Raw genomic sequence first — 27,240 nt, forward strand, 5'->3', positions numbered from 1 at the left:
AATAATCCTCAAATTGAGACAAAACCTAGATTCCATAAGATTACTAGTTGAAGACCCTTCATAGCTAAAGTATATTGGGTATAAAGAGTGATAAACATTCAGAAGGTTTGTGTACTTATAGTGGGTTGACATGGTCTACTCCAACCCATTACAGGTACTGCCCGAGTTTTCATCAACTCCATCAGTGCAATGAAAAATGCAACAGAAAATGACCTGGAAATGTTTATTAAAAAAAGCAAAATAAAACATTAAAGGTGTCAGGACTTTTAATTCAAATAAGGTAAGGTAAGGATGTTTATTGTCATTGTAAAAACAAACAACGAAATTGAGTTGGCGACTCATCAGTCAGTACAGCAGTCACAGATAAAAACATGTATTAAAAAAACATTAAGAAAGGATATTTCGAATGTAAAAAAAGACATTTAAAATGATATGAATACAAAAATAAAATAAATGAATAAATACAAAACTAAATAAATATAAATAAATATAAATAAATTCTAATAAATACAAATAAATAACATAAAAGATAAAAAAAACATAGAACACAGGCATCAATGGTTTTAAAGTGAACATGTGTCATGTTATTGTCTATGCTTGTCCCAAATGCATATCAACAGCAACACTAGCACCCGCATTAATACAAATGTACATAAATACATTTAATTATCAGTACATTTCCCGAAAAATATACATCTAGACAGCCAGCATCTCACTTTGGGACCGAAAAGGTGAAGAAGAGAAAAGAAAGTCGAACTCCATCGGTCCACCTTAAAAAACTACGTCACATTAAAGCTCCGCCCCCTTCTGAGATGAGCGGAAGTCGATGGAAAACAGGCAGGCCAGACCGAGGATCTGACAGCGAATATACGCCTCTGTCGCTGGGGGATCCCACAAGCTCTTCAGACCTGGAGGTTGTTTAATTTTTCTTTGTCTCGAAAGTCCGAATGGTGTAAAAAAAAAAGAAGAAGAAAAAGACAAAGTCAACATGGTGGACATCTCTTCGCATCCGCGATCGACGCCGAAACTCCGGTCGTCACTTTTCTTCGCCTTTCTCCTTGTTGTCTCCCTTGTTGACGCCAGGACGCGAACCGTCGCCCCCTCGGCGGAGGAACCGGGCGAAACTTACGACAGGTACTATAATTACGATGCGCTGACGGAACGGCTGCAGTCGTTAGCTCGTAAGTACCCCCACATAGCTAACCTGTCGAGCGTCGGGCAGTCCGTGGAGGGCAGGCAGCTCTGGGTGATGCGGATCACCAAGGACCCCCCCGCCGACGGGGGAGACGCGCCGGGGAAACCCAAATTCAAATACGTGGGCAACATGCACGGGGACGAGACGGTGTCCCGGCAGGTGCTGGTCTACGTGGCGGAGTACCTGCTGACTGGATACGGAGCGGAGCCGCGCGCCACGGAGCTGGTGGACACCACGGATGTTTACATCATGCCCAGCATGAACCCGGACGGCTTCGAGAAGTCTGTGGAGGGCGACTGCGCGGGCCGCCACGGGGGTCGCAACAACGCCAAGAACATGGACCTCAACAGGAGCTTTCCAGACCAGTATTCTGGGACCAGTGCGAACCCGGAGACCATCCCCGAGGTGATGGCGGTGATCAGATGGATCCAGGAGAAAAAGTGAGTCTCGTTCTCTATCTCTCCATCCACGCCGGTGGTGGAGGCCCTTGTGGCCCACAGCTCATGTTGGAATCACTCTAATAAGTTCATTTTATTAATTTAAAACTTGTTTTATTCAATGCATATCTCTTACAGTTTGGAGAGTGACAGATATGCCCAATAATGAGCAACTCTGTTCTTTGTTTAGCAAGGCCTGCAGGGGTTGTGTGTGACTCGTTATGATAAAGTCAAGAATGACTGATTTGGGGCACCATGACGTCATGTTTAGTTTAGTTTATTAAGGATCCCCATTAGTCTACAACACCGTAGTCCAGGCGAAAAAACATTACAAAACAATACAAATAGATAAAATGCAGTATAGCATGATCAATTATCACAAAAATGCTTAGACTTTGAAAACAACATTTACATTAAAAGTAAAATAATAATACCCAAATACCTTTAAATACCTAAAATAAATAAATAATAAATAATGTGTGTTAGACTGAGCTAAAGACGATTTCGAGATTCAATCCATCCACAATTAACTTTCTCCATAACTTGCTAATCGAATATGTCTGGGTCGCCCTCGATGAAGAGATGTTTAATCCCAATCGGTTAAATAAAATTTTTAATAAATATGGCTTTTTAAAAAAAAAGCAAAATGGCCAAAGGTTCAGTGGCTCCAGCTTCATAAATTTTGATTTTCGAGTTTATTTTATACCGAGTATATCTGGGATCTGCAATAAAAAAAAAAGAAGACTTGGAGTGTGAGACGAGAACATAAACCTCCACATAGACGAACAGTAAACATTCACTTGAAGTGAATCCAGAGAAGAAGATGCTCAGAATTTACTTCCAAACATCTTCACGCAACATCATTACTTTCTCATAACTCATACAAAGTTATGAGGCGAAGTCACACGCGGTTGTTTTTAGAACCTTCTTCCCCTTTGCGTGCCTCTCCAGGTTCGTGCTGTCGGGGAACCTGCACGGCGGCACCGTGGTCTCCAGTTACCCGTTCGACGACTCCGCCATCCACGAGCGGCAGGGCCGCTACAGCCAGGCGGAGGACGACGGCCTGTTCCGCTACCTGGCGCTGGTGTATGCCCAGAACCACCCCGGGATGAAGACCGGCGAGCCCAACTGTCCCGACGCCCCCAACGAAACTTTTAAAGACGGCATCACCAACGGCGCTCAGTGGTACGACGTTACCGGTAAGAATAAGCTCCATTGTTTAGTTTTTATTATATCCTGGTTTAGGGGTTGAGAACAAATACTTGAGGTGGAGCTCTTGAGGTCCCATCCTGTATGTGTTCAAGGTACATCCTCACCTTTTTGTTATGGAGCTAACAGAGGCTGTATGTTACCATGGAGATGGCTGGGTGGGATTTGTGTTTTATTATCAGAGAGCTGTTGTGGTAGAAGATCTCCTTTTCCTGTCATTGTTCTCTCATTTGCTTCAATTGAGATGTTTTTTTATGCAAATCTTCATGGAATAAAAAATAGTCATTTTACCCAGTGTTAACCAGCCATCTGAGAGCAGAGAATGTCCCTTTTTAATCCTTTTAAAAATAAGTTATTTATTAAATACAATATAATTGTAAGTTTAAAAAACTGAATTGTATATATATTCTATATTAAATCAGAAACGTATTATTTTATAGATGGCTCAGTTATTATTTTCTAGTCAACTTAATTATAATTTTCTAGTCATCTTAATTATTATATTTTACTTAGCTCAATTATTATTTTCTAGTCAGCTTAGTTATTATTTTCTTGTCAGCTTAATTATTATTTTCTAGTTGGCTGAATTATTATTTTCGAGTCAGCTTAATTATTATTTTCTAGTCGGCTTAATTATTATTTTCTAGTTGGCTTAATTATTATTTTCTTGTCGGCTTAATTATTATTTTCTAGTCAACTTAATTATTTTTTTCTAGTCAACTTAATTATTATTTTCTCGTCATTTTAATTATTATTTTATAGTCATCTTAGTTATTATTTTCTTCAAGCTCTCTTTAAATGACCAGACGTTGTAATGTAGGTAAATAATCTGACACACAATTTCACGATTCCTTTAAAAAACAGAAGAAAGTATAAAATGTTCAGGTGCAGATCGCTTCAACCCAGGTCAGAATGTCACCGTGTCCCTCGTTGCCGTTATCACGTGAGACGTTAATCATTCACTGAACTCACGCTGACGCTTTTAAAACGACAAGTTTTCTCCTACGTCTCCGTGTAAATATTTTCTTTAGTCGCCATCAGGAACCAGAGCTGTGGTTTGAGCTGAAGATTACCTCCCTGTGTTGGGCTGGTGCAGGTTACCATGGCAACCAGTTCATGAAGCTCTGAGCAGCAACAATATATGAAGAAGAAGAAGTGTAAAACACTTGAATAGGCAATGCTTGTCTTCTTCTTCTTCTATTCACTTTCTTCATGCTTCTTGTTGTTCTTGTTCTTCCTCTTTCTTCATGCTTCTTGTTGTTCTTGTTGTTGTTGTTCTTCCTCTTCCTTCTTGCTTGTTGTTCTTATTCCTCTTTCTTCATGCTTCTTGTTGTTCTCCTCCTTCTTTTTCTTCTTGTGCTATTCCTCCCTCCTCTTCTTCTTTTTCTTCTTGTTATGGTTCTTATTCCTCTTCCTTCATGCTTGTTGTTGTTCTTCCTCTTTCTTCATGCTTCTTGTTGTTGTTGTTCTTACTCTTTCTTCAGGCTTCTTGTTGTTCTTCTTGCTTCTACTTCTTCTTCTTCCTTCATGCTTGTTGTTGTTCTTCTTCATCTTCCTTCATGCTTGTTGTTGTTGCTGTTGTTCTTCTTCCTCTTTCTTCATGCTTCTTGTTGTTCTCCTCCTTTTTCTTCTTGTGCTATTCCTCCCTCCTCTTCTTCTTTTTCTTTTTGTTATGGTTCTTATTCCTCTTCCTTCATGCTTGTTGTTGTTGTTGTTATTCTTCTTCCTCTTCTGGCCTTTTTATTTAACCCGGTAAAATCAATTGAGATCCATTTCTCATTAACAATGATGCCCCGGCCAAGAGGCACAGATACCGCACGACAACCACAGGAGAACACGGCGAAGAACAACACGGGTACATGAATAAACACGACGTAGAAAATAAAACAAGTCATCTTTCTGACACGTCTCATTGGACGAAATGTCACCGCTAACACTGCTGATGGCAGATGACATAATGACATAATGAGCCAGAACCAGGGACCAGGTCCAGGAGACTGTGTGTGTGTGTGTGTCCGTCGGGGCTTGAACTAATGACTCGGCATAACTCGCTATCTGGATTTATAATCTCCCGACGCAGATGATGTAACCCTCGTGACTCAGGCACCCTGTGCTGCTTTTAAGCTTTTCAACTTGCACAACGTCCGCCTTGTGTTGCGGAAAACAGCTTTAAATGATCGTCATTCATTTGTTCAGCGCTGTATGTTTGTATTCATCTTTGAGACGCACGTCTTGGAAAACCTGGAATAGTCATGGGATTTTAAAATGGTTATTTCCAGGCCTGGAAAAGTCCTTAAAAAAATAAATAATTTGAAGTCACCTCATTTCGCCGAGCCAGACGTCAACACCTGTACCTAAACACACACACACATCTAGTACATCTGTACGTAGTTTGTTATGCCATTCCTAGCCTAATTTTGTTTATTACATGTCTGGCTTGTTACGAGGTTCGTACGATCATGGAAAACCTGGAAAAGTCCTGGAATAAAAAAACAAAATCCAAAGTTTTGAAAAAGTCATGAAAACTTGTTTATATTCATATGTTCATTTAGGCAATATATATATATAGCTATATAATTGCTATAATATATATATAGCAATTAAAATTCCAAAGCATACAGCATATATATATATATAATTGCTATAATATATAAATATTTATATATGCTGTATGCTTTGGAATTTTAATTGCTATAATATATATATATTATAGCAATTATATTTATATATATAGCAATTAAAATTCCAAAGCATATATATTTATATTTATATATGCTGTATGCTTTGGAATTTTAATTGCTAGTTTAAATACGACATTTTCTCACTTTTTCATGTCTACACCTGAGATTTCACAAAATGTTGGGTCATGGAAATTTGGTTTAAAGTCCTGGACACCCATTGGTCGCAATGTGTTTGGACCCTTAATTTAACTATGTAAATACAGCTTTATTACTGTGATAATCTGAGGCCCTGGAGGTGTTCAGATGGCTGTACAACGTCCTGCTGCCACGACACGCTGCTGACGGTATAAGTTCAGCCACCGACTCCGGCTCCATTGTCTGCTGGCTTCCTTCCACCTGCAGGGTGTGTGTGTGTGTGTGTGTGTGTGTGTGCGTGTGTGTGTGCGTGTGCGTGTGTGTGTGTGTGTGTGTGTGTCACCGGATCCGGTACACACACCGGATGTTTCAGGCCGAGCCCGTCGGTCAGTGTGTTTGTCCGACTGTGTTGGCACACGGGGTGTTAACCTCTTTAAGTAAATGTCGCCCGGCCCGTATGAACAAAGTGCTTCTGACGCGGGACGCCGACGCCTCGCGTCTCGTGAGCCGACCCAGAGGGGTTCGTGTCTGTCGCGACGGGACGGCCGCGTGTAGCTCTATAGAGCCGCGTGTAGATCTATAGAGCGGCGTGTAGATCCATAGAGCCGCGTGTAGATCTATAGAGCCGCGTGTAGATCTATAGAGCCGCGTGTAGATCTATAGAGCCGCGTGTAGATCTATAGAGCCGCGTGTAGATCTATAGAGCGGCGTGTAGATCTATAGAGCCGCGTGTAGATCTATAGAGCGGCGTGTAGATACATAGAGCCGCGTGTAGATCTATAGAGCGGCGTGTAGATCCATAGAACCGCGTGTAGATCTATAGAGCCGCGTGTAGATCTATAGAGCCGCGTGTAGATTTATAGAGCCACGTGTAGATCTATAGAGCCGCGTGTAGATCTATAGAGCGGTGTGTAGATCCATAGAGCCGCGTGTAGATCTATAGAGCGGCGTGTAGATCCATAGAGCCGCGTGTAGATCTATAGAGCCGCGTGTAGATTTATAGAGCCACGTGTAGATCTATAGAGCCCTGTCAAACATGCCCGATACATGTTCTGGCTACGATGCTCAGTAGTAGTACAATAGAAATAAGGATTTAGTTAAATGGGTTTAAGAAGCACTGACTCAATACGCTATTGTTTTAGTTGTACATCCCTGATAGTTTAATTATATTGTTTTAGTTGTGCATCCCTGATAGTTTAATTATATTGTTTTAGTTGTGCATCCCTGATAGTTTAATTATATTGCTTTAGTTGTGCATCCCTGATAAAGCCTAACGGTTGATGTGTTCCTCGGTGAGACCGGGGGGAGGCTGGTTGTTTTGCCAAAGTTATTTGTTCCCTGTTACAAAGTACATAAAGGTCAGTGATCCACTGGATCCTCCAGCTGCCCAGCAGGTAGTCACGGCAACCCTCTAGCCGGGGGGGGGGAGGGGGGGGCGGGAAAGTCTCTGGCCGCCTGCTGTCGCTCCGGCGGGACGGCGTTCCTTCCTCCACGGCTTCCTGTTTGCCTAAAAACCAGAAGCCGAGGCCCGCCGCCACGTCACGCCCCGCCTGAGAGCCGAGACGTTGAAGACTCGACTCTTCTACAGCCTCCTTTTCTTTTGTTCATGATTTGGCCTTGTTGGACTAGTCGTGTTCAAATGAAGCAAAGCAGGCCACGTTTAACATTTTACTTTCATGTTTGCACACTTTACAAAACAAACGTTGGTTTATTTGATAAGGGACAGTCGGTGCACATTCATACAAACATTTCTGTAAATGTGCCAGTTATGAGCCAAGAGGCGTAGTTTCATCTGTGTCGTCCCGAGGGGCAGACGTCATAAAACAAACCTAAAAACATAAGATTACACACAATGTTTGTACAATGTTTACGCTTTGCATTGTTTGCACAAACATTTGTTGCACATACGTCAATTCCTGGATTTCGACGCATTCTTTTCTATGATAAAATTCAATGTAATAATTCAATGTAAATGAATGCGTTATGCAATTTTTAAAAATATGTTATGTTTAAAAACAAAATTGGAAATATTGACAGGTATATAAAACAGTAAATATGTACTTTAAATGGTATTTCCATCTTTGTTAACAAATACAAACAACAACCCCCCCCCCCACACACACACACACACACTGGTACACCCACCTAGAGGAACAGATAACTAAATACATAAAAATATATAAAAAGAGGTCACCTCACTCCGCACATGTACCTCAACACACAAACATCTAGTACATCTGTATGTAGTTTATTAATAATAATAATACTAATTTAGTTCATTACATGTCTGGCAAAGTCCTGGAATTTTGAAAACTTGTATTTACAGCCCTGGAAAAGTCATTGGAAACAAATTAAATCCCCAAAGTTTTGGAAACCTCATTGAAATGTGTTTTATTCACATTAATTCACACTGTATATGTAACTGCTTTGGAATTCTCCTTGTTAGTTTAAATACGACATTTTCTCACTTTTTCGTGTCTACACCTGAGATTTCACAAAATGTTTGGTTATGGAAATTTGGTGAAAAGTCCTGTAAATCCATGAGTCGACATGCGTGTGAACCCTGTTGTTTTTCTATTCTATAATTAAATACAATAGTCTGTGTTATGCCATTTGTAGCCTGATGTGTTCCTTACATGTGTGGCTTGTTGTCCAGGTGGGATGCAGGACTACAACTACCTGCATGGCAACTGTCTGGAAATCACCATGGAGCTGAGCTGCTGCAAATATCCTCCAGCCTCTGAGCTCCAGAAGGAATGGGATCTGAACAGGGAATCCCTGTTGGCCTTCATGGAAAAGGTAGAACTTCACGAAGAAGAAAAGAAGTGCCGATCCATCAGCGTTCACATTAATATATTCTCCAGTTCAGCCCGATGCTGCCCTCGGTGTTTACGCTATCGTCGGTCTTCCAGGTCCACATCGGCGTCCATGGTTTTGTGAAAAAGGCCATTGTGGGTACGGCCCTCGCCGATGTCAGCATCGTGGTGGCGAGCATCCGCCACAACCTGACCACGGGAAACACCGGGGACTACTACCGCCTTCTGCTCCCTGGGACGTACAACATCACGGCCGTGGCCCCGGGGTGAGCAACGCCATTGAATTTCTTTTCGCAAAACGGAATCGCTAATAATTGTGAGCTTTCAAATTCAATTCAATTCAATTCAATTCAGTTTATTTGTATAGCCCAATTTCACAAATTACAAATTTTTTCGAATCTGTTACAATCTGTACATCATCCCAAAACCTCCCTAAAACATCGGAAAAGGAAGGAAAAACAAATAACAACCTTCAAAAATGTCACCGCAACCACTGATGACGGCAACGGCGAGCAGCGCCTTCATCGCCGCTTGTTGTTGTTGTTGTTGCTTGACTGTCAAAAGGCGAAGCGCAGAGTCAAAGTTACAGAAGTCGAAATACACGAGGGCAAAGGGCAAAACTGCCCCTAAGAAATATATTGTTGCCCCTGATGTCACCAGGAGAGGCAACGAATACCCCCATAATGATGATAATTATGATTAATAGTGTTTTGTTTTTGTTCTTTGTTGTGTGTGCCCTATCTGTATTGTCTGCACTAGGTAGGTGCACACCAAAAAAAATCAATGAATATATATTTGAATACAAATAAATTAAAAAAATAAGTTTTAATTGCTTAAAACAATTTAATAACAATAAATAACCACAAAGAAATAAGTTATAATTTGTAATAGTTGTTTAACAAATTCTAATAACAATAAATAACCATGTGCCTAATAGTCTTATTATTGCCATTTTTATGACAATTGCTCATATACTGGAAGTCTAAATAAGTATATTTATTATTATTGAACTAAATTGTTAAATGTTGTTTCACAAGTTTCAAAAGTGCCCCCAATTTCTTTTTAAATGCAAAAAAAAGTAAAAATACACCCTAAAAAATATATAATTTGCTACCCTGGCTCAGAGTAATTATCTTTCTAAAGAAAAATGTATGTCACAGGCTTATTGTTGGTGAATGACCTCCTTGGAGAGAGTTTTAATAGGAAACTACGCCTTTTAATGTTTATTTGTCTTAATTCGGGTACTTCCTGGATTTTTTTTTACGGTGGACTGGAAGAATTCAAGCGTGTTATTTTTTCTTCCTTTCTTTTTCTGCACACAGGTACATACCAATGACGGTCCACGGGGTTCTGGTCGAAGAGGGCAAAGCCAAAGAAGTGAACTTCACCTTGACGCCTGAGGGTATCGCTGTGACCACACCCGCCGTGCCGTCCACCGATAGTCCAACCGTCGCCACCACCACCGACGCCACCGACTCCACCCAGACCCGCTCGGCGCCCGAAGCGGCCGGCGACCACAGCCCCCCTGCGCTCCCACCTGGTCGTCAGCCCCTCCAGCCTCAGGAGTTTCGCCACCACAGCTACGCGGACATGGAGCTGTTCTTGCGCAAGTACAGCAGCGAGTTCCCCTCCATCGTCCACCTTTACAGCGCCGGCCGCTCCGTGGAGGACCGCGAGCTCTACGTGATGGTCATCTCGGACAACCCCACCGTCCATGAGCATGGTATGGCCCACGACGGGTGGATTAAATATGGTAATGCTATCTATTTCTACACATTTTTTTTTTACTCTTTCCTCCTTTTTCTTGTTTTCACGCCAGGCGAGCCGGAGTTTAAGTATATAGCCAACATGCACGGGAATGAAGTGGTGGGCCGAGAGCTGTTGCTCAACCTCATCGAGTACCTGTGTCGTAACTACGGCTCTGACCCGGAGGTCACGCGGTTGGTCAACAATACCCGCATTCACATCATGCCTTCGATGAACCCCGACGGATACGAGGTGGCCACTGAAGGTAAGGGACACGAGAATAAAGTTATCCACTATCTGGACAGGATGGAACGTGAGAAAAGATGTGACATTACAGTCATTTTATCACTTGACTAACATTCCTCGTGTCTATGAGCCTTTATAACCTTTTATCAGCTGGAGGGCTTTGCAAAGAAAATCATATGTAGGGTGATCACAAAGAAATATTCAATATGCCCTTCGTTCATTAAGTGTTTAAAGGTTTATTAGAGGAACACTCAGCATTATATATATATATATATGTGTGTGTGTATATATATTTAATTAAAAAAATATATATAAATTTAATTAAATAAGATATATAAATTTAATTAAATATAAAAAGAATAATAATAAATAGATGTGTGTGTATATCTATATATATTAAAATGTGTATATATATATTCTGTATATATATATATATTAATATGTATATATCGCTATAAAAATAAAAGATATATCTATTTAATTTTTTAAATAATAACAAAAAAGCTATATATATTATTTATTTATTTGTATTTATATATATATATATTAATATATATTAATATATTTTTCATTTCCCTTTACAAAATGGTATATCCTTACACATTAAAGGCCTCACCTCGTCTGCTCGTTTAAATGTCTTTAGTAGCACCATCTGGCTTCTGTAAATATTTTTAAAGAATCCCCCCTAAGTACCTTTAGTGATGTGTAGGAGCTGAGGTTGTGTATGCCGTCGTATCAGAGATGGATGCATGCAGGTGACTCCTTTCCGCTCATAATTTAGTTTCCTTCCAGGTGATGCGAGAGGATACAAAGGGCGCAACAACAGCAACAAGCTCGACCTGAACCGCAACTTCCCGGACCAGTTCTTCACCATCAGGGAGCCCCGGCAGCCGGAGACCATCGCCGTGATGAACTGGGTGAAGAGCATCCCCTTCGCCCTGTCGGCCAACCTTCACGGAGGTACGCTCTACTTTTTGAGTCTAACGATCTCTCTATTTTCAGGGTTCGTACGGTCATGGAAAACCTGGAAAAGTTATGGAAATAATAAAAAAAAGGTTATTTCCAGGCCTGGAAAAGTCATGGAAAATGTGTTATGTTCATATGTTTATTCACGCAGTTTAATAATAATAATCATACTTTTATTTTGTAATGAGCCTTTCAAGGCACTCAAGGTCGCTGTACAACACATTAAAACAGTTACAGTTAAGACAACCGGAGTTTGATTAAAAGGATAAACATTTATATAAATATTTATTCTTTTAGTCATTCATTTGTGTTATTTAAGGTATATACTCGTATATACACAGAGATTTGTGTTATTTTAGGTATATACTTGTGAATACACACAGATATGTGTTATTTTAGGGATATACTTGTGTATAAACATATATTTTACGTCATGTTTAGTCATGTAAATTTGGTTTAACGTCCTTGAAATCCATTAATCAGCATGTGTATGAACCCTGTATTCAGAATTGTAACTATTATGCATGCATTTACATCTTAAAGTGACTTCAGTAAACCTCGAGGATTAGTGCTCTACGGTTTTAAGTCTCGTCTTTGTATCCACGCTTTACGTCTAGGCTACACTGTGAGAGGTAAACAAGTTATGCATAGATAGTATATATATATATATATATATATTTTAACCGTAATCTTTGTGTTGTGGGATGTTAGGCTCCTTGGTCGTCAACTACCCCTACGACGACGACAAAGACGGGCTGTCTGAGTACAGCCGGTCGCCCGACGACAGCGTCTTCAAGCAGGTGTCCAGAGCCTACTCACGGGTAACTTCAAAGTGCATATGTCATTTTATGAGTCTAAACAAACAAATAGTTCGTAGTTAGGAGTTGTTGTGTTGTTTTCTCGTGTGCAGGAGAATCCTCTGATGCACAACGGACACCCCTGTGCTGACATGTACCGCGGGGAGTATTTTCAGGACGGCATCACCAACGGCGCCAACTGGTACAACGTCCCAGGTGAGCCTGAATCTACCGTTGGAGTTATTTATTTCATGTTAGTATTTCGCTTATTTTATTGACAAGTCGTATTATTTAGTCATTCAGGTTGTTTGCTTATTTACGTTTAGATGTTTTGATATATTAGAATAGATTTTTTCTTGTGGTATTTTTAGTTTAGTTTAATTAATTGTTGTTGTTTAGATATATTTAGTCTTTTGATTGTTCACTCATTGGGTAACACTGTGGTTATATGTAGGAGTTTTTTTTACCATGCAGGAGAGGCAGCGTGAGGAGTTCCTTTTATTCTTTTGTTTGTTTAGTTTAATTAATTAATTTCTTTTGGCTGCGTAAACCACAAACCCAGTAGCAATTTTTATTTATGTTTTTTTTTTACATTTATTGGACAAATGGCCACTACATTTATTTTTGTAAAGTCAAATAATCTGGAAAAGTTGTTCATATCTTTTTGAAATGGAATTTGTCATTTTTTGGGTTGTTCTAGATGAAGTTTAAAGGAGCTCTTTTTTGTGTCCTCTGCAGGTGGCATGCAGGACTGGAACTACCTCAACACCAACTGCTTCGAGGTGACCATCGAGCTGAGCTGCGTAAAGTACCCCATGAGCAAAGAACTGCCCAAATACTGGGAACAGAACCGACGGGCCTTGCTTCAGTTCATACAGCAGGTAATACATAAATACAAATAAATAAAAGGTAACATCAGGGTTCATGGAAAACCTGGAAAAGTCCTGGAATTTTCACATGTAAAATTTATTTTCAGTCCTGTAAAAGTCTTGGAGAGAAGTATAGTTAGTATAGTTTCATATATTTAAAAAAGGTCAATGGAGGCTTTCCCTCTTGAAGAAAAAACTGCACACGTGTATAAACAGGGTTCGTACGGTCATGGAAAACCTGGAAAAGTCATGGAATTTTAAAAATGGTTATTTCCAGGCCTGTAAAAGTCCTTGGGGGAAAAAAAATCTCATAGGTTTTTGGAAAAGTCATGGAAAATTGTAATATTCAAATGCGCATTTACGCTGAGTTTTTAAATAATGAATATGCTTTTAAAATAATGAATATGCTTTTAAAATAATGACGCTCAAAATATAAGCCGCCATATACGCTCTTTCATACTTCATATTTCGCGTTGCAAGTGAATGCACCGTAACTTGAAAAGACATAAATGTTCATTCTTTTAATCTTAACTATTGTCATTTAAGGTTCTATACTGTGTGCTTTGGAATTCTCATTGTTAGTTTAAATACAACATTTTCTCACTTTTTTCATTTATGCACCGAGATTTCACCAAAAAAAAGTATTTGACAAGTCCTGGAAAAGTCCTGGAAAAGTCTGTATATATATATATATATATTATATATTCATAATATATATGTATATTAATATATATATATATATGTACATAATATATATAAATACTACATTTTGAAAAGTCATAGAAAAGTTGTGGGAAAGTAATATATATATATATATATTAATGCAGAGCGCTGTGTGTCTGTAGGTTCACGGTGGCGTTAAGGGTACCGTCTCTGACTTCAGGGATGGCACAGGAATTCCCAACGCCACCATTAGCGTGGAGGAGATCGACCACAACGTCACCACCGCTCAGACCGGAGACTACTGGAGGCTGCTGGTCCCCGGGACTTACTCCATCACCGCCTCCGCCCACGGGTACGATTTGGGTTTTCAGAAGGAAGAAACAAAAACTGGAGATTTTTACCATTTCGTTTCTACATAGCAGCGTCGGAAAAACACGAGGGCAAAGGGCCGAACTGCCCCTAAGAAATAAAATGAGGCAACAAATGCCCCCATAATTTAGATAATTTAATAGCGTTTTGTTTTTGTTCTTTGTTGTGTGTGTCCTATCTGTATTGGCTGTACTAGGTAGGTACACACACAAAAATTCATAAATATAATTTTTTATTATATTCAATTTGTTTAAACAACAATTTATAATTCAATATATATATATGTACATATATTTTGAATTATAAAAAATAAAAAAACTTATAATTGTTAATAGTTGTTTAAACAAATTCAATAACAATAAATAACCACACATAAATAACTAGAATGGGCACTCGGTAGAGCGCATACCTTCGCATATCACAAGATTGGGCATTGAATTATGAACATTTTGGCATTAGTTCAATTCAATTCAATTCAGTTTATTTGTATAGCCCAATTTCACAAATTACAAATTTGTCTCGGAGTGCTTTACAATCTGTACACATAGACATCCCTGCCCCAAAACCTCACATCGGACCAGGAAAAACTCCCAAATAACCCTTCAGGGGAAAAAAAGGGAAGAAACCTGGAGGAGAGCAACAGAGGAGGATCCCTCTCCTAGGATGGACAGATGCAATAGATGTAATGTGTACAGAAGGACAGATTTAGAGTTAAAATACATTCAATGAATATGACAGAGTGTATGAATAGTTCATAGTAGGCATATTCCACGATGGAGACTCCACGATCCATCAGGCAGATGGCGGTGGGAGGAGGAGGGCGGAGTCTCAACAGGACAGTGGCGTAGTCATGAGCAGGAATTCCACGACCCAGACGATCCATCAGGCAGATAGATTTATGCCGTCTCATAGGGTCCGATGACCCCATGAGACGAAAGTCAAAAGGACTTCCGGGAGAAAGCAGAGTTAGTAACGTGTGATTGAGAGATGAAAATTCATCCTTAAGGAGAGAAAAAGAGGAGATAGGTACTCAGTGCATCCTAAACGTCCCCGGCAGCTATAAGCCTATAGCAGCATATCAAGGGGCTGGACCAGGGCAAACCTGATTCAGCCCTAACTATAAGCTCTGTCAAAGAGGAAGGTCTTAAGTCTACTCTTAAACGAGGTGACTGTGTCTGCCTCCCGGACTGAAATTGGAAGCTGGTTCCATAAAAGAGGAGCTTGATAACCAAAGGCTCTGGCTCCCATTCTACTTTTTAAGACTCTAGAACTACAAGTAGTCCCGCATTTAGTGAGCGTAGCTCTCTAGTGGGGCAATATGGTACGACAAGCTCCTTAAGATATGATGGAGCATCACCAATCAAGGCTTTGTAGGTTAAGAGAAGAATTTTAAAAGTGATTCTTGATTTTACTGGGAGCCAGTGCAGAGCAGCTAGTGCAGGAGTGATGTGATCTCTTTCTTAGTTTTAGTGAGAACACGAGCTGCAGCATTCTGGATCAACTGGAGAGACCTAAGAGATTTATTAGAGCAGCCTGCTAATAAGGAGTTGCAGTAATCCAGTCTCAAGTAACGAACGCTGAACCAATTTTTCTGCATCTTTTGAGACAAGATGTGCCTGATTTTTGAAATATTACGTAGATGAAAGAATGCAGTCCTTGAGATTTGCTTTACGTGGGAGTTAAAGGACAAGTCCCGATCAAAGATAACGCCAAGATTCTTTACAGTGGTGTTGGATGCCAGGGCAATGCCTCTACAGAATCCACATCACCAGATAATTGATCTCTGAGGTGCTCAGGGCCGATTAAAATTACTCGGTTTTGTCTGAGTTTAACATCAAGAAGTTGCAGGTCATCCATGTTTTTATGTCTTTAAGACATGCTTGAATTTTACAGAGTTGGTTGCTCTCTGGTTTTATCGATAAATATAGTTGAGTGTCATCTGCATAACAATGAAAGTTTATGGAGTGTTTCCTGATAATATTGCCCAAAGGAAGCATGTATAAGGTAAATAAAATTGGTCCAAGCACAGAACCTTGTGGAACTCCGTGATTAACGTTGGTGGTTATCGAGGCCATCGCTACAAATACAAACTGAGATCGATCTGATAAATAGGATTTAAACCAAATTAGTGCCGTGCCTGAAATGCCAATCGACTGCTCCAGTCTCTGTAACAGGATGTCATGGTCAATGGTGTCGAATGCAGCACTAACAACGTCACCACCGCTCAGACCGGAGACTACTGGAGGCTGCTGGTTTTCAGAAGGAAGAAACGAGATTTTTACCATTTCGTTTCTACATAGCAGCGTCGGAGGAAATAACCACACATAAACTAGAATGGTAGAGCGTCGCATATCACAAGATTGGGCATTGAATTCTCAAGGATCTTGGAGAGTTGCATGCCAATTGGACAAAAATGTATCGTGCTATGGTAAAAAAAGAGTTTGACCTTTCCATGACCTTGACCTTTGACCCGATTGATCCCAAAATCTAATCAAATGGTCCCCGGATAATAACCAATCATCCCACCAAATGTCAGGCGATTCAAGAACATTTTGACCTGTTCATGACCTTTGACTTTGACCCGATCGATCCCAAAATCTAGTCAACTGGTCCCCGGATAATAAACAATCATCCCACCAAATTTCATGCGATTCGGTTCAATACTTTTTGAGTTCTGCGAAAGATTTTGACCTGTTCATGACCTTTGACCTTTGACCCGATCGATCCCAAAATCTAATCAACTGGTCCCCGGATAATAAACAATGATCCCACCAAATTGCATGCGATTCGGTTCAATACTTTTTGAGTTCTGCGAAAGATTTTGACCTGTTCATGACCTTTGACCTTTGACCCGATCGATCCCAAAATCTAATCAACTGGTCCCCGGATAATAAACAATCATCCCACCAAATTTCATGCGATTCGGTTCAATACTTTTTGAGATTTGCGAATAACACGCATACAAATAAATAAATACATGGCGATCAAAACATAACCTTCCGGCATTTTCAATGCGAAGGTAACAATACAATTGAATATGATTGTCTGAGTTAAATTTTCTGTTTGTTTTTTGTTAAAACAAAAATAAGTAAACACTTTGACTCTATAGACTACTGCCTAATAGTCTTATTTTTGCCCTTTTCGATGACAATTGCTTACATACTGTAAGCCTAAATAAGTATATTTATTATTTTTGAACAATGGTTAAATGTTATTTCACAAGTTTCAAAAAGTGGCCCCAATTTCTTTTTAAATTCCCCTGGATTTCAGTCAGTGGGGCCAAAAATACTCCATAAAAAATCTGCAAATGTCCTCCCCTGATTTCCACTGCTTTTAACTCTTTTTTTTATCTTTCTGTTGTCCAGTTATAAACCTGTGAGGACCTACGCCACCGTCTCTAAGGATCATGTGGAGATGGTGGATTTCAAACTGACACGCCTCCACTCGGACCCTCACGGCCAGTCGCCCAATGGACCCCAACCCACGCAGAACCCCTCGGAGAAGGCGTTCCAGAGCCTGATCAAGGACCTCTCTCTGGGCCAGGGGCTGGAGCAGCTGGTCAGCAGCACGGCCGCGGAGAGCAGCTTCCGCTACAGACGCTACAAAGAGCTCTCCAGCTTCGTCAGAGGCCTCACGCTCAACTTCCCCAAAATTACAGCTTTGCACAGGTATGAGTCGGTACTGTCCAGAACGGCAATGTGTTGTTGTTTTTTTACATTTCTTCTACAAGGTTTGTACGGTCATGGAAAACCTGGAGAAGTCGTGACATTTTAAAATGGTTATTTCCAGGTCTGGAGAAGTCCTGAAAAAAATATGTAATGCCCAAAGTTTTGGTAAAGTCACGGAAATGTTGTTATGTTCATTTACGCTGAGTTTTTAACTAATGAATATGCTTTTAAAAGAAAGACGCTCAAAATATAAGCCGGCATTCGCTCTTTCACATCGCACATTTTTCGCGCTGCAAGTGAACGCACCTTAACTAAAAAGACATACATGTTTATTCTTTTTATCAAACTATTGTCTCTCATTCATTTGTGTAATTTAAGGTTATATACTGTATGCTTTGGAATTCTCATTATTAGTTTAAATACTAAATGTTCTCACTTTTTAATTTATGCATTTGGGTCATAGGAATTTGGTTTAAAGTCCTGGACAAGTCCTGAAAAAGTCATGGAAAAATTATGAAAAAGTCATAGAAAAGTAATGGAAAAGTCAGAAAAGTTGTGGAAAAATCATAGAAAAGTCGTGGAAAAGTCAGAAAAGTTGTGGAAAAGTCGTGGAAAAGTCAGAAAAGTCATAGAAAAGTCATAGAAAAGTCGTGGAAAAGTCAGAGAAAAGTCATAGGAGATTCGTGGAAAAGTCGTGGCAAAAAAGGAGTCAAATCCATTGGTCAACATGTGTTGGACCCTGTTATAATACTGATGTATATTTCCTCTCGCGTGTCCAGTTTAGGCCAAAGTGTAGAGTTTCGAACCATTTGGGCGTTGGAGATCTCCAACCGACCGGGGGAACCGGAACCTTCTGAGCCCAAGATCCGCTTAGTAGCCGGTATCCACGGCAACGCCCCCGTGGGCACCGAGCTGCTGCTGGAGTTTGCCGCCCTCCTGTGTATCAACTACGGCAAAAACCCGGTCATCACCAGGGTGAGTTTTAGAAAGGAAATATAGTTAATTTATAGCCTGGAATTCATCTTAATTATTTATATACACATATCTATATAAGATAAGACTCATTCATGTGTGTATTATTCTCATTTCCCTTCCACAGCTGATCAATGAGACCCGGATCATCATCGTGCCTTCGATTAACCCCGATGGACGTGAGCAGGCCGTTGAGAAGCAGTGCACCTCCAGCCAGGGCCTGACCAACGCGCACAGCAAAGACCTGGACACGGACTTCTTTGGTCAGTTTTATGGATTTGATATATATTTATAAATGAATATAAATATATATTAATATATGTATATATATATTATATATATTAATAATATATATATATATATATAGATATGTACATATTATATATTAATATACATAAATACTACATTTTCTCACTTTTTTCATTCATGCACCGAATTTTAAAAACAATTTTGGGTCATGGGAGTTTAGTTTAAAATCCTGGAAAAGTCCTAGAAAAGTCATATATTATATATATTAATATATATATATAAATAAATAAATATACATATATATGTGTGTATGTATATACACATATATATATAATTAATATATTAATATATATTTCCTGTCTACTGTCTACCATCTTTTTAAGGCAAATATATATATATATTAATATATATATATTAATGTATATTAAGTATATAAATATATATTAAGAATATATATATAATTAATATATCAATATGTTTTAGGCAAATATAGAAGAAACAAATATATCCATTAATTCATCTGCAATTGTGAAAAGATGTGTGGTGAATGTCCCACATATGTCATACGCTGCCGTACCAAAGCTACGTGTCCTCTAACATTTCCTGTCCACCATCGTTTGTCTTTAGGCAATGCGTCGCAGCGCGTCGTGGAGGCCCAGCCAGAGACCAGAGCCATGATGGACCTGATCCTGGACAGGAGCTACTCCCTGTCCGTGGCCCTTGATGGAGGCTCCCTCGTTGCTACCTACCCTTACGACAAGCCTGTCCAGCCTGGTAGTTTCTTCTTCGCAGCTTTACAGATTGACTTGACAAGCGTTTGATACGTAGCAGACAAATGATGCACCATCTTAACGCTGATACATATATGTATTTTTTTACAGTTGAAAATGAGGGCACGTTGAAGTACTTGGCAAGTGTTTATTCCAACAACCATCCAAAGATGCACCTCGGGGACACTGGATGCACTGGGCAGAGTATGTCATTGAAGCACTGAGAATAAGCCCCGTTGTTGTTATTGATATTGAATCGTTATTAATACCCAATTAAACTTCTCTGTGACTCAAGTGGGCAACATCCCAGACGGAGTTATGAGGGCGGCGGAGAGACAAAGTCACATGGGAAGCATGAAGGTAAGTGTCTCCACCGTGCAGTATTTCATGAAAGCGTCTGCCCCGATACGTGTCTCATGTGTCCCCTTGCGTGTTTGTGTCCTCCCAGGACTTCAGCATGGACTTCGGTCACTGTCCAGAGATCACCGTGTACAGCGGCTGCTGCCTGTTCCCTCCGGCTGAGCAGCTGCCCGCCCTCTGGGCCGAGAACAAGAAGGCTCTCCTCAGCATGTTGGTGGAGGTACGACACACACATTTCTATCAGCGTTGTTTTTTTGGACTCGTCTTTCATTGCTACATGAATATTTTTACCAGCTGTATGACTTGTAACCAGTTTTAAATGAGATATTCTCAAAAATAATGCAGCAGTATGGAAACTTAAAATAGTGAGTGCTCTAGCTTAAAAAGGTGTTTAAGATGTAATATATATTTATATATATATTTATATTCATTAATATGTATATATATGTTTATATATTAATAAACATATATATATAGTATATATCTATATTCATTAATATATGTTTTTATATTAATAAACATATATATATAGTATATCTATTTTAATATATGTTTATTTATTAATATTTGTCTATTAATAAATATATATATGTGTTAATATATATACATATTGATTTATTAATAAATATATATATATAAATATATAGATAAAAAAATACATATTTCTAGATAAATAAATATTAATAAAAAAGTTAATATAATAAAAATTATTATATATATATGAAAAAATAAATATATCCTTAATTTACCCTACATTTCTACCCCACCCAGGTCCACAAAGGGGTGCGCGGCGTGGTGCGGGACAAGAGTGGAAAACCCATCGTCGGGGCCATCATCGTACTGAACGGGGGAGTCAGCGTCTTCTCCGGAGAGGGCGGCTACTTCCACGCGCTGCTGGCGCCAGGCAACCACAACATTGAAGCCGTTGCCGATGGATACCAACAACAACGTCAAGAGGTACACAGTTCTACATGCACACCGTGTATAAAGCAGTCAAGGGATGCCAGAGCCTTCAGGTAGATGATCATGATTGGAAGTAAATCAAAGTTATAGCTATGTTCCATTATGATCACTTGAAATACAGCCAATAGCTTACTGCTAGTGTAAGAAGAGGCTGAGAACATCTGGTTTTCAGCATGATTTATATGCTTAAGTCTTAGAAAGAAGAAAGCAGTTGTGCCTCGTTTGCAACCACAGGTGGTGATCACACACGCACACACACACACACACCCTCACTGTACAAACTAATAATTTGAAATACTCATTTGGACTCAGCATTTGGACACTTAGGCATAGAAACAAACTCCAATAAAAAAATGCAGCATTATTTTTGGCTCTGTGGGTCTTGCATACTGTTTAAAAATTGTTCATAAAGAGATTTTTTGTTGTCAATGTGAAATATTTGATTTTTTTTTTCTTCCTTTTTTTGAAATAAACATTTGAAATATAAATTTTAGCTGCCACATTACATTTCAAGGCAAATGAAAAACGGTCTCGGTAAAGTGTCAAGAGACATAAATATTCCCCCCCGCCCCACAAAAACAAAAACCTGGAACACTCGTGTCATAGACAGTTACCCATTTAGTCTATATCTATGAAAGGGGTCGGGCGGAGCACACAAAATCTCTCCGTCAGCTCCACCTTTCCGTCGGGCTTCTCCGATATCTGCAGCGTGGGGTAGGCCAGCTCCTCAAACAAATGTTCCTTAATTCTTCTGCCCATCTCCAGGCTGTAGGCCGCGAGCTTCCCGCACGGCCGTAAGAGCAGGGGGTCCACCACCGAGTGATAGGTGTGCTGGTACTCTGGCACCGTGAAGCCGTGGATCATCAGAGGTCCCGGCGGCTGGCCGACGGAGGTCTGCTCCCCGGTAGCGAGGAGGCCTTCGTCGGGCCGCGCGAGATCCGGGAGAACGGCGGCGTTCCTCACGTAGCGGTCGTCCAGGGGCTTCTGGGGGTCCGCGTTACTCTGCTCGCACAAAAGGTCCAAATCATAACTCGAGGCCAACATGCATCTCCTCTCTTTTATAGTCTCTCCGTATTTCTTGGGACATCGAATACTCCGCCGCAGACCATAGGGACGCATCTCATTCAGAGGTCATACGGTCATGGAAAACCTGGAAAAAGTCATGGAATATTTTTTTTTAATGGTTATTTTTCAGGCCTGGAAAAACAAATTAGACATTAGACATTTGCATTTACACAATTTCATTAAATGAATACATATTTATACCTATTTATTCTTATAATCAAACTATTGTCTCATTCATTTGTGTCATTTAAGGTATATAGCTACTCATGTATACACGGAGATTTTTACATTATATTTGGTCCTGGAAATTTGGTTTAAAAACATGGAAAAGTTATGGAAAGGTTCATGTGTATCAACCCTGTTCATTCCTCATGAAAAATTAAAAAGGTACATTAGTTTGTCAATTCTGTCTAATTCCTTCAAAAGACAATGAAAATATTCATAAAAACAAGGAAATAAATTAGGATAAAAAGAGGTGTACTTACTCTGCGTCAACAACTTGTGTGTGTGTGTTTGTGTGTGTGTGTGTGTGTGTGTGTGTGTGTGTTCAGGCCACATTACTGAATCACACGGGTTGAAATCCTTGTTTCTTGAGCTCTGGGTCCAGTTTCCCCCATTTTGAACAGCACTTTAAATAATAAGAGAGAACCCAACGCTTTCCACGGAGAAAAGTCAAGCCAGTTAGGAAAAAACAATAATATATGCGTCTTAGTTATTCACCTCCTCCTGAAAAATAGCTGTGCAATTTTTTGTAGGATTTATTTGAGCCAGCGCTCAAATCCCTATTCTAGACATTCAAGACAACCTGCAGCAGATTATACTTAAACAGGCACACCTGTGAGGGAGGCCGACTAACGAGGTCATTAAGAACCACACTTCAGTGGGGAGCTTCCGGCACACGGCTAGATGGATGAGACGAGCCCGTCTGCCATGTGGTGGAAGAGCTCAATTATTATTAGTAGTAGTAGTAAGATGGATGAGACGAGCCCGTCTGCAATGTGGTGGTAGAGCTTGATTATTATTATTTATTTGTATTTTTATTATTATTATTGTTATCATCATTATTATTATTATTAATAATAATAATAAGATCGATGAGACAAGCCCGTCTGCAATGTGGTGGTAGAGCATGATTATTATTATTATTATTATTATCATCATTATTTTCATTATTATCACTATTATTATCATCATTATTTTCATTATTATTATTATCATTAATATCATCATCATCATTGTTATTATTATTATTATTATTGTTTTTATTATTTGTGTTTGTTTTACTGACGTGGAACGGTGTGTGCTCCAGGTGGTGGTGTCCTCCTATGAAGCGGCGAGCTTTATCGTCATCGAGTTCGACATGGACAACAGCATCTTCGGCCTGCCCAGAGAGTTCGTGGTGGCCAGTGCAGGTGAGCGTGTCCAAATAACAAGATCTTTAATAATAATAATAATAGTAATAAAATAAAAGCATGTCATGTTGTGCTCCAGCCACTGGGATGTGCAGTTAATATTTCAAAAACTTGTGTTTCGGTTGGTTTTGGCAGTTCTATTTAAATTTACGAGAGGATGCTTTAAGTTGAATCTGTGCATGGTCTCTTCTCTTGCATGTCTGCACACAAAATATTTAGATTCTTATTATTTCGCAACAAACTATGATCTATGAAGCCGCTTTTCAGCAGTTATCGGCTTCTATGAAGCAACTCTGAGTGAAAAGTATAACAAATTTAATAAATCTCCACCCTAATTCTTTATCTGCATCTACTTTTCGTCTTTTGATCTTTGACTCGGATGACGCGCACTCCAAAAAATAAAACATTTTTAAATATTCTTGAAGGACTCTATTCCTCTTCTTTTTCAGTGTTTTTATAAGTAAGTAAAGTTCATTTATTTGTGCACTAATCGCAGACAGTGTCACAAAGTGCAGTTACACTAGTGAAATAAAACAAATTGTCAATAACAGGGACCAAAACATTTCAACAGTTAAAAGAGCAAAAGTAAAATACACTGTAAAAGATGGTGCAATAAAACAAATTAAGAAAAATAAATAAACTAAAATGCTGGCCATAGAATCTGAGTTTTAACCAAGACTTTCCCCCCGGCGTCGTCTTAAAGGACACTTATGGAGTACACACTACCGGTTAAAAGTTTTAGAACTTCCCCCATTTTACCAGTTTTTATTGATCAGTTCAAATCCAGTTAATGACATGGAAAAAGTACAAAGAATCAGCGGCAAAAAGATTAGGTGACCAAAACCTGAAAAATAATGTACATTTCAGAGATATACTAAAAGGCCTTTTTCAGGGAGCAAGTAATTAAGGGTTAACGACGTTCAGCTGAAGTAAATTAAGCCTTGAAAGTTGATTCCAACAGTTCCTCCAGGTGTTTTCACTTGTGTTGATTACTGTCTGTATAAAGCAGTGGTGGAACAGTGGTACTACACCCTGTGAAGCATTATGTGGACTGTATTGTTCTGCAGGAAGTCGTATATGTCGCTCTTATAATGGCAAGAAAAAGGCAATTAACAAAGGAAGACTGACTTTTATAACCCTTAAAAGTGAAGCTCTTTCCTTTTAGAGGAACTAAGGTGCTCTAAAACTGTAAATTATTATGTTTATTGTGCTTAACCATTAAAAATAATCTTATTCCGATGTGGGATGAGTATCTAAATACTCGTTTTCTTTCCCTCCCTCTCCGCAGCGGCCTCCATGACGGCGCTGGTGGTGACGGCGTGCATCATCTGGTGCGTGTGCGCCGTCAAGTCCAACCGGCATAAGGACGGCTTCCACCGGCTGCGGCAGAACCGCGAGGACTACGACGACGAGATCCGCCTCACCTCCATGGGCTCCAAGAAGTCGCTGCTCGCCAACGAGTTCAAGGACGAGAGCGAGAGCGACGAGGAGACGCTCTACGCCAACAAGATCTGAGGAGGAGGAAGAGGAGGAGGCGGGGCCCCGTTCCGTCGGCTCCGTAGTTTATTTACTTTCTCCCAACAGTTTCAAATCTCCTAGACGGCATTTTTTTGTCTCCTATTTTTATGACAGGGAGGGGGGAGAATATAAGGAGTGATAAAAGACTCTTTGTTCTGTTGTAACAACAAGGGGAACTCACTCCCAGTCACTCGGTTAGATAAGTGCGACTAAATTATTACGTTAAGAGCATCCTGCTGGCGTCTGGACTGGAAAGGGGGCGTGGCCTATTCTCTACCTGACTGGATCAGGAGGAAAAAAGACACAAAACAGGGTGAGAGGAAATATATGTGGCGCTCATTCATCCATCCATCCATAAAGCAGCTTTTTTTTCTTCATTATGATTTCTGAGCCACGCATAGATTGCTCTTCTTCGAGATCACCACCTGTCCTTACCTGGCTGAGGGGTTCCAGCTGATTGAGTCTAGATTTATTAATATATATATATATATTAATATTTATATATATTAATATATTAATATATTTATTTATATATTAATATATATATTAATAAATATATTTATATATTAATAAATATATATTTATTAATACAAATTTAATAAATTAACGCTAAACGAAAAGGACTTAATTGCTACCTCGAAAGCGTTCCCGATCCTTTTTTGGGGGGTTTGGGAAGACTTAATCCAAACACTGTGCCTTGGCTTCCATAAAAGTTTAATTTTTGTGACTCAAAGCGCCAACGTAGTGAATAGATAATATTTCATCCCTCCTAAACTCAGGTGGTAGGACAAAGTAAGTTATGATTTAAAATAAAAAAGGACTGCCGAGTCCAGCGTTGCACTGTTTCTGCACACAGGTGACTCGAGGCGGTTCTGGTCTCGGTTCAGTAGTTTATTTTTTTTGTATTTTGAGTCACCGTCCCGATGGAGGAAAGTGTACTTTTACAACAAAAAAGCTTTTTGGAGCTTCAGGGGAATCCGTTACCAATGAAATGCTTGAGTGGAAACCCTCCCCAGGAAGTGCAGGGTGCTCTAATGTATGCATTGAGGTCACTTTGCACTAAATGGGAAACAAATATTTGTTTTTTATTGTCCCCCGTATCACGGGGCCAAGACGATTAACGTTTATAAATATGTAATCATAAAAAAAAAAATAAATGGATTTGTTATCGTTTTTTATTGTAGGTTAATTTCAAAATCTGTCGACATGGATGTTTGAGTGTGCCCTGTTTTTATCATGGATGTGCATTCTCACTGTTCACATAAAAAGGAATATGAATTCAGTTTTCTTTTCAATGTTTTAGTGTTTATTCTCCCACTAACTTAATACTCTGGAGTGCAAAGGTATCCTCTGGTTGTCTATTTACTGATCGCTGTCTAGGAATCGACGTCGGCGCCATCCGGCGACACAATTTAAAGATCTTGTGCAAAGAAAATGATGCATCATCATCCGTGTGAAAGCTAGAAAATGAACCTCTTTGAGTTGAAGCTTTAACATTTTTACATGTGAGTGTTATTATATCCCTTCAGCCAGTCTTCAAGGAAAGTGGCTTCAAAGAACATGATACTTTGGTGCAAAATAATAATAATTTGGATATTAAAGAAGCTCTTTTGTCATCCCACAATATTTAATTGGGGTATAACATCTAGGGAGCAGGTTTTAACTTAAATGGAATTACCAAAACAAACTAAACACGGGTTTCATAACATCACACATCTGTGCAAACATCAAGATCATTTAAAAATAAGCTCTTGGGAATGCCATGCATGTTTGAAGGAATGGACTCTTGTTCCCAAAAGAATTTGCCTTGATTTCTAATTTGAGAGCCTTTAAAAAAAAAAAAATCAAATACATCCGCCGTCAGTAAAGTTTAAAATAATAACCTAATTTCTGCGTTGGAGACTATTTTGTACATACTTTTTCCTTATGTCTGTTGATGCTTGTGTATGCATTTTTGAAAGATTAGTGTGTGTGTGTGGGTGTCAGGGGGTCACAGTGTTGGTGTGAACATTTTATATGAACTGGAATCGACTGTAAATGTTTGACAAATTGAGAATGGGCAAAAAATAAAGGCGATTCATGTGAATCCATGAATTTACACCAAACATTCAATAAAAACCTGTGTGATCGTGAC

General features: G+C 39.4%; 1 protein-coding gene across 1 annotated transcript; it reads left to right on the forward strand.

Moving 5' to 3' along the window:
• Positions 1-659: 659 nt before the first annotated feature.
• On the forward strand, positions 660-27,239 carry cpda (carboxypeptidase D, a). The gene is made up of 21 exons (XM_056441429.1): positions 660-1,635; positions 2,584-2,831; positions 8,314-8,456; positions 8,570-8,739; positions 9,796-10,196; positions 10,293-10,484; positions 11,258-11,425; positions 12,143-12,252; positions 12,342-12,444; positions 12,967-13,109; positions 13,943-14,112; positions 17,495-17,797; positions 18,577-18,772; positions 18,897-19,032; positions 19,646-19,792; positions 19,900-19,992; positions 20,084-20,148; positions 20,237-20,368; positions 20,920-21,105; positions 23,486-23,588; positions 24,877-27,239. The coding sequence occupies exons 1-21, from the start codon at positions 989-991 to the stop codon at positions 25,101-25,103; spliced, it is 4,083 nt and encodes a 1,360-aa protein (XP_056297404.1). The 5' UTR covers positions 660-988; the 3' UTR covers positions 25,104-27,239.
• Position 27,240: the final 1 nt, after the last annotated feature.

Source organism: Pseudoliparis swirei, chromosome 20 (assembly GCF_029220125.1).
Source record: "Pseudoliparis swirei isolate HS2019 ecotype Mariana Trench chromosome 20, NWPU_hadal_v1, whole genome shotgun sequence".
In the NCBI taxonomy this organism is placed as follows: Eukaryota; Metazoa; Chordata; class Actinopteri; order Perciformes; family Liparidae; genus Pseudoliparis; species Pseudoliparis swirei.

Excerpts from the sequence above, each read along its gene's own strand:
- cpda (XM_056441429.1), top strand. The coding sequence starts at position 989 with ATGGTGGACATCTCTTCGCATCCGCGATCGACGCCGAAACTCCGGTCG. Across the intron at positions 19,993-20,083 it reads CACTGGATGCACTGGGCAGA|TGGGCAACATCCCAGACGGA; the intron begins GTATGTCATTGA and ends CTGTGACTCAAG. Across the intron at positions 21,106-23,485 it reads ACCAACAACAACGTCAAGAG|GTGGTGGTGTCCTCCTATGA; the intron begins GTACACAGTTCT and ends TGTGTGCTCCAG.